Below are 14,445 nucleotides of genomic sequence, written 5' to 3'. Positions count from 1 at the left end.
ACTTCTTACTTCTCCATCAATATTTTGTTTTTTGTTAGAAGTTCTCTATGAGTTGCTATATTTGCTTATGTATAGATCATCTATTCTTCTGCAGGCTGTTTCGTTATAAAGCTTGAAAGGGAGTCACACATGATTATCAATTCTCTTGACCATGTAATGCACTCGTCCTACTCCATATACCATCATCGGTGCCCTAGTTTTTTCTTAGCTAAAAATCATTGTCCAAAGTAGGAGGAGAATCTTATAATACCATGTGCTTGGTCGTTGTAGTGTTATGCTTCTTTTGGTACCCTGTTCTTTTTTCTCTTTTCTCAGTGAGAGTTTTGGGGATTTGAGAAAAGAGATACTGATGTTTTCTGAGTGATGTTTCAAAGAAAAGATTGAGTTGTCATTGTTCTTCTTTGAGTTCTGTGTCATACTTTTCTTTTCTTGGGATCCCCAAACATTTATTTCATATACTCTCCCGGATTTTCATAAAGGAACATTGGTTCCTGAGTTTGACTAAGCTTTCTTCTACACTAAGAATATATATGTACCACTTTTTAAACTAACTAAACATTGTTTGAATATAACTTTGTAAGCTTGATTATCTTCTTGATTACTTTGAATTCTAGTTATCTTTTTGTATAACATTTCACACGAAATTATCATGACAAACATACCAAGAAGAATATAATCGATGGTGTTGTTGACATTTATGGAAAACTGGGAGTTGGTTTAAGAAAACTGGTCTAGAATCTTAATCAAGTGCCTATTGGTCCGGTCCTCTCTCACTTACCCTTTTTGACAAATGATTGTTCTCTATGGACTTCTAACTACTTGCCTTGAGTGATTTGGAGTAACTAATACTCTTTCAACTTTTTACCAAAGGTTCAGTAATTGTTTTCTTGTCCTTGATGATATGTGATGCGATCGTAGGAGTCAAAGCTACACTGATTAGACTTATTATTTAGTGTCTTGCAAGCATTGGCTAGGGATTATCTTAGAGAATCCTGAGATTTGAGAAGCCTATAGACTAGGGGTTCATCAATTAGGGAGTTTAGAATTTGATTAGGCGACACTATCTTTTTAATAATGAAGCCTTTATAAGGGAAAATGATGAGCAATTAGGCTTTTCTTGACCCCATCTTCATTAAGAAATGTTAAAGCTATATGTAATGTTAATTTAACTCCAATTCACTTCTATATATATGGAGTATTTATTTAACATATTTCTGAAGGAGAACCATAAAGTATAATGATTAGGATCAATAAATATAGTACCCTAAATGTTTAATCCTTAAACCTAAAATTAACTTGTTGAAATTTTGTTATGAAAATTTTATATATTAATTTCGTCTCATTAATTTGATTACAATGGATTCCCCTTTTACTGCATGCACAAAACTCAGCATGATCATACGAGAAGCTGTCATTTTCTTATAACTGCAGTCCACACATGCGTACAGGCTCTGCATCTCAGAATAATTTATTTCTTTTTCTTTCAATATATTAGGAGAATAATAAATTAACATGGCATATAAATTATATACAGAGAAATATAGATACAAGATTCTAATTTAGAATGTCTAGTAGGCATTCCGCCACTCAGATTTCATTTTTTTGTTGGAATGAACTATTTACAATGTTTACATTTCAAAAAAAAAAAGTAAAAATATTAACAGATGATTTGTAGTTAAGACTCGTACCAATGTAGCCTGGTTGCCTAATGCAGACAACTCAGCATTTTTTAACATGTGCACACAAAAAATTATAATTTAGAAAAAATAGAGAACTTACATTTAATAACTAAGAAAAAAAATCGCGAACTAACCAAAGTCCCACCATTTTCTCTTTTTATCTCTTTCTCTAAAAAACTAATTTTAGTGTGTTTTGGTTACTTCACAAATAACCCCAAAAAATATAGACATTATTCATGCTATTATGTATTTTGAATATAAGTGCAAGAGTTATTGTCTCAACTATGAAAAGTGTTCTGAATATAAGAAAAAACTATTTAATGTTTTAATGTTTTAACTATTTAATGCTTTACATTTTTACCAAAAAAAAAAAACTATTTAATGTTTTAGAAGCATGTTTATGTGCTTGCACGTTAAGCACATATCTTGTGAGTATCTGTATATATAGAGTCGTTTCGTTTGATCTAAGACAGGAATACGAGATTGAATAATATATACAAGTTATTTACAAAAAAAAAATATAGTTAATATCTGTTTTGTTCTGTATAAAAGGAAAAAGAATAGCAAAAGTGTACGAGGACGGGGTCCGGTTAGAAAAGAAGGTGCTATGAGTGGGATGTGTCGTGGATTGGAAGGGACGATCATTTTACACTGCATTTTCGAATGTGTCACAAACAAGTTATTTTATTTTTGAACAATATAATTAGAAAATACTTAAACTTATCAATTAGTGCATTTTATTATACCAGCATTTATTTCATCTGAGTATATATGTTATCTACATATGCAAGAAAATATAGAAAGCTAAGAACAAAAAAAGCAAAGATTGTAAAGAGCTGGACATAGTTTTTTTTCTTAAAAGAAAACGATTCACCTTATTACTTGTTTTGTGTCGTCCCCGTGGAAGAAAACAAATTTCAATTTTAAAACTTAGCCCACGAAGTAATCATATAGCAAATCAGTATCATTCGAACATGCTTCATCAACTTTAATTACTATTATCTTAATTTAACATATATTTAAACCACAAAAACATTAGTAAAGTACAATTTACGATGAAATTTGTTTAATATTAATACGAATACGTATAACGCATGTAAAGTATATCATTAGTATTATAATAAGTTAATTCTTTTGATTATTATTATGCTAAGATAAGGGTTGGGGCACACTAAACTTATCCAATGGTTTAGGATTTATGATTTAGGGTTTTAGTTTTTTGTTGGCGGTGTTAAAATATTTTTTTTAATTCTTTTTTTGCAACTATTACTATTTTTTATTTTTATTTTTTATTTTAAAATCATGATATGAATTGATAATACTTTGTTTCTTTTTTAAAAGAATACTAAATATGAAACAATTAATTCCTATTGGTCAGTGGACATTAAATATAAATAGAAATTCCTTCTTTTAACTAACTGTTTTAAAATACTTTTAGGTAGAAATCACATGCGAAAGACTGACTAAATTAAATACTTCTCTACCACAACTTAATAAAACTGTTACATGTTTCTTTATTAACCGAAAGCATTATCGTTAATCGCTTACCTTTTTTTTTTTTTTTTTGTCGTCTATCCATTTAAGCTAGATTAAGTGGAGAGCAGACGAGTTGATTCTCCGAGGAGCATCTCCATCTGTCCGGGTCTGATCTATATGGGAGAAGATAAAACCTCTGGTCCTTGCATCTTTTGCTAATCCATCTGCCCGGCCATTTCGGCTTCGAGGAATATGAGACAGTCTCACATCCTCGAAGTCTTCCTGTAACCTCTGGAACACCTCGATCTCTGTCGCGAAAGCTGGCCAGTCCATCGGGTTTGTAGTCATATCCACTAAGTCCATGCAGTCCGTCTCAAACCGTACTGCAGTGATCCCTTTGTCTCTCATACATGAGGCTGCCCAAAGTAGCCCTTCCATCTCAGCGTGCAAAGCTGAGAGGTTCCTGTTACACGCGCGTAACCCGAAGTATTCTAATCCCATCTGATCCTTAAGACTCCACCCTAAGCCACTGACACTGCCATTATTGATCCATGATGCATCAATTTGACAAGTAGGGATTCGGAGTATCCAAGGGGATGTTGTCTCAATCTCTGTAGTGGACGGATCGTCCTGATCCTCATTTGCTTCCTCATTTTCGTTAGCCTTCCTCCAACATTCTGCCTCAAGATATTAAAAATATTAAAAATATATATCAATGTATGTATGTACGTACACGTTTGATTGACGTTGACTTCCTGAGTTGTCCGAAAAATAAGCCATTGTATTTCTTAGGATAGTCATTAAGCTTCTCCATATATCAAGTACGAATTAACGTGGTAGATCCAATAATTATCAACTAAGATGGATGCACTAATAACAATTAGTTTGATTAGCTTATGAAAAGGAAACGATAAACGTGAAACAAATTGGGGAACATAGAATGATTTCAAAGCATGATCGAGTAGTGAAAGTTAATAAATTACTTTTGGGGAAATAAAAGACAAGTTAGAGATTTCAACAATGAAGACAATCAAAGTATGTGAATAAACTCTTTTAAAAGTTAAAATTGCCATAGTATCAAGGTAATGGCTTGCAACATAATTAATATCTGTTCATGAGGAGTGTCTCAGTGTTGGTGTTGGGTCAAATTATGTGACTGAGCCTTTTAGCCGCATTGCTTGACTATTCATTCTCTATAATCTTTCTTTTAGCCATTTTTGATTCACATCGCACCGTTAAGGCGTTCACATACAAAGCGAATCCTATGTATATCCCTAGGGTTTACTTTTCTGGTCCCTTTGCCCTAGATTTTCTCTTGAAGTTTGACAAACCGTGCCTTCATTTTAAGTGTATGCGTTACAATTATTGTTTACACAATCATATCTAAAGATAGCAATATGTACTTTTAGTTTTAAGTTTTGAAATTTTTTGTACTAGCATAGATTATCTTTCTTATATATTTAGACTCTAGTCCTTTTCAGCAAAAAAAAAAATGTACACATATTTGAGGAACGTTAAACGGTCAGAAGCTTTTGTGATCATATTTCTTCAAAAATCCAAAGTTCTCAAAGTAATGTAAATGACAACTTCGATATTTAATTCTTTTTAGAAAGATCTATGTATATAGTATAAAACATGTAATGTTATATATTTTTCTAATTACTCATACTGAATAACTGCTAATTCCAGAACAGTTTAGTGTATAGTACCTAATATATAATTAGACTAGTTGAAAACATATATATATATATATATATATATATATAAATATAATAGTATTCACGAATATAAAATTTTGAAAAGAAAAGCTGTAATGGACCCAAGTATCAACACTGGATTTGCTGTAATAAATCAACGATTTATAATTTTTTTGTGTTATGAAATACACGTACAACTTTTGTTTTTACAAGTTATGGCCGATGATCAAGGTTTGTAACCGATTGTCTTGTACATATTAATTAGTGTTCTGGTTGTGTCACAATTTGATTTCACATTCATGAAATCGTGTGTAAAGCTGTGTAAATGATAAAAAGAAGAAAAAAAGTAACGAGTGATCTGAAATTCTGAATGGTCTGAATCAGGTAAAAACAAAATCAGGAGAAAACAAATGGAATTGAACTAGTGAAAATACGAAATAGTAATTAGAAAAAATCGTTTTTCCACTTATGTCTGAATCTAAAAACAAGATGCAAGTTATACTTTTGTTTTATTAATTTTAGTGCTTTGGTATATTCACTACTCCCTCCGTATCAGTTTAACTCGTGTTTAAAAATATTCTATATGAAATTTAATGTCATTTGAAATTTTAACCAATTATAAAATATTGTATTTTAAATTAATTTTATTTAATGTTATTTTATGTAACCAAAGCTAATCACATAAAAGTTTGTATTTTTTTTTAATATTCGTGCAAAAACCTTAAACGTCTCTTAAAATGATTCAAAGGGAGTATTAGTTTTTTAAAGCTTGACCATTTTTTTAAAAACAGTATGAAATATTTTTTATAATAACTAAATCTAGTTTTTGTCAAATTACTGATACATGTGTTTAATTCTTTTTTTTTTTTTGCTAAGGTATAAACAAACTTATAAATAAATGTCATTTTCTCCAATTTTGAGTGAGAATATTTGCTAAAATAATTCATACTTTTGTGTATTCAATTTCTTTACTATTTTGTTTATTTTTTATATTCATTAGATAACCACCCATCGAAAGCTTAATTGAAAAAAAAAAACTATTTCCCCACAAAGCTACGTTAGGTAAAAAAAAACTCACATGGTTAACTAGTAGGGTTTATTTGCTAAATAACCAAAAAAATCAGGGAAATTAGATTTTTAGAGAGAGAGAGTAGAGAGATATGAAAATAAAGTAAGAGAGAGAAAGTGTTTTTAGTTAGTTAATGAATTTTAGTTTTTGTTGTGTATAGTGAATGCAATTTCCCTAATAAAAGTAAGACCTACCAAGTTAATTATTCATGAATAAAAATAAATAATAATTAATAAAAAGAGTTAAATATACAGTAATATACATTGTTTGTTGCCAACAACTATATTCCCGTCTGGCACTTCCACCTAAGTAAATACCCAATGTTTACCCATAGGAAAATAATAAGACACGTGGCAGTGAGTAACATTTGGCTGATAAGACCCTCTCTTTCTTTCTTCTTCTTCCTCCTCCTCACTCTCAGCTCACGAGAGAAGAAGAAACAAAGCGTGCTTCTTCTCTCTCTCTCTTTCATCATTCTCTCTCGCTCTTCACCCGAAACTCCAACACTATCATTACCTCCTTCCTCTATATAAACTCAAAAAATCTCATGGATCCTTGGGATAACAACACTATAGACCACCAGTACCGCCGCCGCGACCACCGCCATCCTTCCTTCTCCTCCTCTCTCCTCGACCAAATCTACCGCTCCACCGACGACTCCTCCGACGTCTCCATGAGGAAGAAACAGAGCCGCGCCGCCTCTCTCGACGAGAATCGCGTCTGCCTCGAGAAAATCCTCCTTAACCGCCGCAAAACCGCCGCCGATTTCGCCGTTAACCGCCGCAAAACCGCCGAAATAAACATCGTCGAGCCAGTTTTCTTCAAGCACTCAAGCTCCAGCTCCTCCGACTCGAGCGGATTCTCCTCCTCCGAGTCAGACTCCTTCTACAAACGAACTCGCTCGTCTCGCTCTCCGCCGGTGATTCATCACCATCCTAAGCCGATTCGAACCGCCGTGGAGAGACTCGAGCGACCTAACAATAAAGTGAAATCGAAGGCGTTGAAGATGTACAGCGATTTGAAGAAAGTGAAGCAGCCGATCTCTCCCGGCGGACGCCTCGCCACGTTCCTTAACTCTCTCTTCACAGGAAACACGAAGAAACCGAATAAAACCGTTTCCACCGCCACGTCATCACACACCACTTGCTCGTCAGCGTCTTCCTTCTCCAGATCTTGTTTGAGCAAAACGACGTCGTCCAGCGAAAAATCGAAACGGTCTGTTCGTTTCTGCCCCGTCAACGTCATCCTCGACGAAGACTCCAAGCAACGAGAGTCCATTCGCCACCATCAAAGCCGAGTTATGGAGGAGAATCGTCGCGTGATTGAGGCCGCCAAGGAGCTTATCAGAACTTACCGGGAGAATAAAGACGTCGAAGAAGAAGACGACGACGATGACGATGATGCTGCGAGTTGCGCGAGCTCTGACCTGTTTGAATTGGATAATCTATCGTCCATAGGGATCGAAAGGTATCGCGAAGAGCTTCCCGTCTACGAAACAACTCGTTTGACCACGAATCGTATTATCTCCAGATGAATTAATTGTTTTAGTTTCTAATATAAATAATTACTTACTTTGGTTTGGGGTGGATTAATTAATTTTGGATCAATACAGTTTTATCATGAGTGAGGTTAATTATATATAAATGTAAGTGTTTCCACAAAATGAGTTTACTACTAGTACTTAGGTTGATCAGCTCGTAGTTATAATTTGGATTAATTAATGACTAAATTAGCCAGAACTTTGATATCAAGAAGTGCCTGAGATGAAGATCATAGATCTTTGGAGATGAGTTGAAAAGCATGAAAATAGGAAACACAGATTTTTCTACCCTTTGTCAATAATTTAGATAGCAAATAGAGGTCGATGTTATTTACTGTCACTTGTTGGGATCAGTGCCGTGCGAAGGTTTTCGGAGGCCCGAGGCGAGTTCAAAAATATAATTTACATGATATATTTTCAATAATATATATATATATATATATAACACTCAAAAGTTTTGACTTATTACGTAAACGTTTTCTAAATTTTCTTCACCAAAATTTTATAAATAAAATTTTTAAATCATGAACAAAAAGTATGAATTTGTAATATAAATACAAGGATATAAATTTTTGAATGAAATGTTAGTAGCTGTCAAAAATGTAAATCTTAGCATTTAAATTAACTATAATAAACTATATATTGAAAATATTATATTTTCTTTATCAAATTTTCATAAATATATAAAATAAATCTAGCTCATAGCATATAAAAGAAAAGACCAATGTGATCAAATATTTACAGTTTTTTAGAAGTAGAATCTTTATAGTTTTATTTAAAATATAGCAAAAATGATTACAAACCTAGTTACTTTAAATAGAATTCAAATTTAAATTCAAATAAAAATAAAAATCTAACTAATAGAATATGTTAACTACCATGAAAAAATATTTTTGTTTTTGTAATTTGGGGCCCTAAAATTTCTACAAAATTTGGGGGCCCTAGGCGAATGCCTTTTTCAAAAGCCTCTAAGCACGGCTCTGGTTGGGATCCACTCATAAAAATAAAATTTATTATGGTTTACTTTATCACTGGTTTGTATTTTCAACACTTTGGAGCAAATAACTACGACTCTACTCATTTAGTTTAATTACCAATCAATTATGGAGTCTTTGAATATGAGTCAAACGCAATGAAAATTAGATCCAATTTTCTTTACTAGCTAGTAAATTGTTTGATGGTTTTATGTTCTAATAATATACTGTATCCTATAACAAAAATAATTAATTTTTCAAAATTTAAATTCACTAACCAGTAGTTGACCAAAAAAATTCACTATTCTCTCTATTTCGTATTAAATGTTATTTTAAGTTTTCAAATTTGTTTTATTATAAATGTTATTTTACATTTTCGATATAAGTATTAAATAAATTTCTAGTTTTTTTATTTTTAGTTTTAATTCATAAATTAATAAAATTAAACAAAACGGTATACTAAATAGAGATAAATATAAAAAAAATATCAGTTTTCTTCATAATATATGTGCAAAAATCTATTTTTATTATAAGATGGAGGAAGTAACTAGTAACCGCACTTCACAATCTCTCCCAAGGAATTCACTTACCAATGCTTCAGTTGTTTTACTTTCGTGAAACTACTTTAAATTTAAAATAAATTAATGAGAAAAGTAATTATTTGAGTTGATTTTACTGAATATTAATCATGATAAATAAGATAGGGGACAAGAGTGACAGAGACATGGTCTCAAATGTCATGGACAAGAGTATCCAATAATTTGATTCTATTTTACCACAATTTGTTAGTTAAATTGAATTGTTTTTGTCCCAAGTGCGACTTTAATGAAGATTACAATTATATTAGACGCATGTAATTCTCGTATGTATATGTAAGTTAAACAAACTAAGTTAATTTAATAAGTTAAACTCCTTTCCATAATATCTGAAAAAACTAATCTACCATGTATGTTAAAAATTCAAAATGAGTACTATGCATCTTATAGCAATAGTTCTTAGTTCTTACCACGTAAGTCGGACGCCGAATATGAATTCATCGTACATGTATAGAAACAAATAAGGTTTATTAATAGCTTAATCATAGCCTAATGATACGAGACACTGATAAAGCATTTAAAACATTATTAATTTAATAAGTACACTTTCTTAAAGTATAAAAACAAATAAGAAGAAAAAAAGGGATAATCTGTAGCCACTAAAAAATCCTATACAAAGGGAGCATAAGACACACTAGCAAGAGCACATTTTCAAAAGAGAAAAAGACCAAAATAGCACTAAATCAAGTTTTTGTTCCCAAACTAGCACTCAAGATCAAAAGTCACAAAAATAGCACTCAAGGGGTGGGGTTTAAGGTTTAGAATTTCGTGACAAAAAAAAAAACGGTTTAGAGTTTAGGTTTTAGGGTTTAGAGTTGAGAAATGAGGTTTTGGGGATAAGATTTCAAATTTTAAAAAATAAAAAAATTTAAATTTTTCAAAAGATAAAATGCTATTTTGGTCATTTTAGTTTTTGAGTGCTATTTTTGTGATATAAACTTAGAAATGTGCTATTTTGGAGATTTGCCCTTTTCAAAAACGATTACTATAAATAAATAATCAGTTGTAGTATTCGGATTCGTAGTATTCACAGTATATAATAGGCGCCTTTAAGTTATGCAATACAGCCTAATATAATTAGATTGACATCACTCAACATATATACCAATGCAGTGACGTAATTAACAACGCAAACCCAAGTAGTTTTATTTGGTATAATTTAGATTTTTGGTCATGAAATTCATGTTTATCTAAGTGTGGCATACATGCAAAATCTCGCTTATGCTAACCAAATTAAATAGAATATGTGATCCGTTATGTCAATAAAATTAGAGAGCTAACACTCCAAACAATATAATATGTTGAAAATATAATCAAGATGAGAATTTGTATGTCGTTCTACAGTTTGCAGGTGGACCGTTATAAGCAAGAAGTTGGTGATCATATCAATCAATAAAAGCAATTGGACAGCAACATATCATACGTAAAACTACACCACAAGTTTACGTATATTTAATAAAAGAGGACTCTAGGGGCAAACCATGTCCCAGAACAACCATGCATGCACGACACGAGTCGTCATTCTCATGCACTTACTGTGCCTTAAGTCCTTAACCCATCAGAATGCACGCGATGAAATGGTTTTGATACACATCTTGCCGATTTATTCAGACTTAAAAAAAAACAATATAGGATTTTGATTCTCATAAACATTTGTACATATATTAGACAAGGTAGATTTAAAAATTTCGGGACGAGACACAAAGCTTCCAATATAGGTAGGTTACGTTTGCTTTTGTTGTACGCTAAATTACGGTGCTATTTTGGAGTTGGATCGATTACTTATCGGATGGTTCATTTATATTATATTTTTTCCATTTATATTAATTAAATTTAACATTTTAACATATCAGTAAAAATAACAGTTTTAGCAATATAAGATTTTAACTCTCTCTAGAAACTCTCTAACTTCTCTCTTAAAACAAAGTTCATCCTCCTTGCCGGTGTGTGTTTTTTCCGGCGGTGGTGCGCCACCAGTGCCACCGTCGGAATAGCTTTGGATTTTTGTTTTGTTTTTGCGTTTTAAGTGTCTATTTAGTTCCCTCTCCAACATCGGTGACAATCGTTTTGCATCGTCTGGTTGGTTTTTGACTCTGGTGTCATCACTTTATACTCCAGTGAGGGCATCCGGCTCTTGACTCTGATTTCAACCTTTCTTCAAGGTGAAGTCGGCTTTTCCGATTGATTCCAAATCAATGGGATGTCTCTGTTTTTAAGTCTTGGTGGTTTGGTGTTGCGGATGAGATCTCGACTTCGGTCGAGCGAAGCTCTCTGTTGTAAGGTGGTTCCGATGTGTGTGAAGACCTTCTCTGGAATTATGGTTGTGATATGGATGAGATCTCGATTAGGGACGATTGACGTTCTTCGATCGATGGATCTGATGCAAAGAAGGTGTGGGCTTCACAGCTGGTGGTTTCTTTGGGTGTGGTACTGTTCCCGGTTAGGTTCCGGTGGGTTGCCGTGTTTCCGGCGACGACATGCAATTTGATGAAGGCGGTGGAGACTTCCCAACACGTGACCTTTTGTCCTCGTGGTAGGGACGTGTTGTTTTCTCTTGTGCTGTGGGTTTACTTAGGCCATTGTTGGGCTTTGTTCGTTTTTTTTGGTTTATGTCGTAGGGTTGTATGTTGGTTGAATGTCTTTTATGTGGGCTTTTTATATATGTAAAAGTACTATCAATAAATATCAGTGAAAAAAAAAAAAAAAAAAAAAAAAACAGTTTTAGCAATATATAGTTACCTGTTTTGTTTTTGTATCATCAAAAAAGTTATGGAGTCTTATAAATCTACATACTATCAATTTTGTTACAAGCGTCATTGGTTATAGCACCTTTAAATTTTGAATAAGTACTTATATAATTAGCATCTTTGAGTTTGGATTGGTGCCACAACCATAACAGTAAGTGATCATCAACACATTCATACCAGAATGCTACAATGCCACATATCCTGGTTGTAATTTATTTCTCCTACAATTTCGAGATTAAATGAGGTAGAATAATTTTGGAAAAATCTTTATCATACCAATAGAAATCTTTATTATACCAATAGAGTTGAAACACTCAACAATCAATATTAATGGTGAACAAAAACACGGAAAATAACTCATGTGTTACGTTTCTGTCAAGCTATTTTCAGTTTCAAATACAACAAATTTGCGTCTTAAATGATATGGTCTGCGTGTATTACGATTTACGAACATAACATCTGATATAGCGATGGTTTCTGAATGAACAAAAGTCTGATATTTCTGGAAAAACAAAATGAAAGAGACAGAGTAAGAGTTTTCAATTTAAGAGGGCAACGTGGATAGGTAGCTACATACAGAGACCAAAACAAGTGGATATGACTTTTGCCCGAACACGACGGGTGGCCTCTTATGTCTACTGGTTGTCGCGCGTGCACACGTGTGAACCCTTCTTTTTCGATCCCTATAATAATCTTCTTCTTCACCTCACCTGTGCGCCCCAGTAATAGGCTGTGAAATTTTAAGGTGTGATTACAAATGTGCTACATTAATTTTTGAGAAATAACATGTCAAATTAATTATTGAGAAAATCTCAGTTAATTTTGTTTCAAAATTAACCATAAGAAATTTCAGAATTTAAAAACAAACATAAATTCATAGCATTATATTTGGACTTTATGTTTCACCGAAATACGTTTTTTAGTTTTTTTATAAACTCTAAAGTATTTATTTCGATATAATTAATATTTTCTGTTGTGCTTATAATAATTTTTATGATAGTCTTACTTATTTCATCTTTTAAACTCATCTCATATATAGAGACATATTTAATTTAAATATAAATTCAAGGAATCCTTCTTCATTTGGGATAAATAAATAATATGAACAAAGCTAAAATAAAATATTGAAAAATGCATATAATTGAGTTGTTACTTGTCACCGTAAGTATTTTATTTGATGAATGAAATTAAATATGTTTTTTTTGTCGTAATTCAACAGTTTGAAGTTACAATATATTTTGATGTAAACGCTATATTTGAAAAACCAACAACAAAAACTTGCTTTAATAATTGCGATAACAGTATTACAAATAGAAATGTTGAGTTTACCAAAGAAAAATAGAAATGTTGAATGATATTTTTGTAAAAGAAAAAGGGGCAAATGTGAAATATGCTAAACCCGAAAAAAACAAAGTAAAAAGAAGAATGTTTTGTTGGATGCCCAAGACGATGATTGTCACTGACGTGCAGCTTTTGTCTGAAAGATGATACAGCGTCGTATCAGCACCACTTCGTTTCACATTCCAGTAGAAAGATTCTTCCATTAATCCCAATATTTTTGTAATTTTTTGTTAACTTTCCCAAGTGTAAAAGTCATGAGATCGGACAAAAAGAGAGTTGCGAGATAAATTAGTGCCAGTACTCGTATGTGTACTTTATTAGGGTTCTTGTTCCACGTATGAAATAAAACAAAATGTCCTCTAATTCAAATTAGTGCTGCATTTACAAGGATACCGAGAAAACATTGGTTAAATCAATCATATGCATCAACTTTTGGATAAATTAGGAACAAATAATAGTTGTTGTTTGTTGGTCGATCAGTCCAAATTCATCTTTTTGATAAATCAGTCCAAATTCATCTTTTTGGTAAATCAGTCCAAATTCATCTTTATCTGTTTAATTAATATTAAATTTGTCTTTTCTCATAGGCCACAAGTAAAATGGAGACAAAGAAAATAATGTTCCAAGTACACACAAATATTTGTTTTCAACTATTCTTTTTAATAGTATTATAGTTATGGTCAAAGATAATTTAATCGACAACAACTCTGCTAGTAAGAGTAAGGTGCACATTTCGGTTTAATTTTGTATTCGGTTCGATTTGGTTTATTTGGATTTAAATTTTTTAAACCAAAATCAATCTAAATTAGTTTGGTTTGGTTGTATGTACGGTTTAGTACAGTTTTAATACAATTTGGTTTGTATTCAGTTTGGTTTTAGTTCATTTTTTTAATTTGTATATGTTCAGTTCAATCGAGTCAATTTTTTAGTATTTTTTTCTATTTCGGTTACAATATTAAAACATAAAATAAATCAACACTTAATCATTATCTTCTTCATATTTAAACATAAAGCCAAAAAATCTCAATAAAAATATAAAAGATGTAATTCAATAATTTTATATTATTATTATTTTTAAACCTAAGATAAATATAATAGTTAATTTTTTGGTTTTGATGTTAATGTAAGAGATTCATATTTTTATTTTAGTTTTTAGTTTTTTTCTACTATTCATTGAGAAGTAAAATATATAAATTATGCTTGATTTTTTAAATGATTAAATATCTTAAATCTTAATATTATTAGTGTATTTATTTAATTTAATTTTTTTAAATTTGACTTTTAGGTTCTGTTTAAAACCGAGAAAAAAATATTTGAGTTGATAAA

General features: G+C 31.7%; 1 protein-coding gene across 1 annotated transcript; it reads left to right on the top strand.

The window, feature by feature from the left end:
* The first annotated feature begins 6,131 nt into the window (after positions 1-6,131).
* LOC106345763 (protein BIG GRAIN 1-like B) lies at positions 6,132-7,592 on the top strand. The gene has a single exon (XM_048781741.1). It carries the CDS (start codon positions 6,469-6,471, stop codon positions 7,453-7,455), a length of 987 nt encoding a protein of 328 aa, XP_048637698.1. The 5' UTR covers positions 6,132-6,468; the 3' UTR covers positions 7,456-7,592.
* Positions 7,593-14,445: the final 6,853 nt, after the last annotated feature.

This window comes from Brassica napus, chromosome A6 (genome assembly GCF_020379485.1).
Source record: "Brassica napus cultivar Da-Ae chromosome A6, Da-Ae, whole genome shotgun sequence".
Classification (NCBI taxonomy): domain Eukaryota; kingdom Viridiplantae; phylum Streptophyta; class Magnoliopsida; order Brassicales; family Brassicaceae; genus Brassica; species Brassica napus.
This window is presented reverse-complemented; position numbering and strand designations above follow the sequence as displayed.

What these genes read in the sequence shown, in the direction of transcription:
- LOC106345763 (XM_048781741.1), top strand. Translation starts at nt 6,469, where the DNA reads ATGGATCCTTGGGATAACAACACTATAGACCACCAGTACCGCCGCCGC.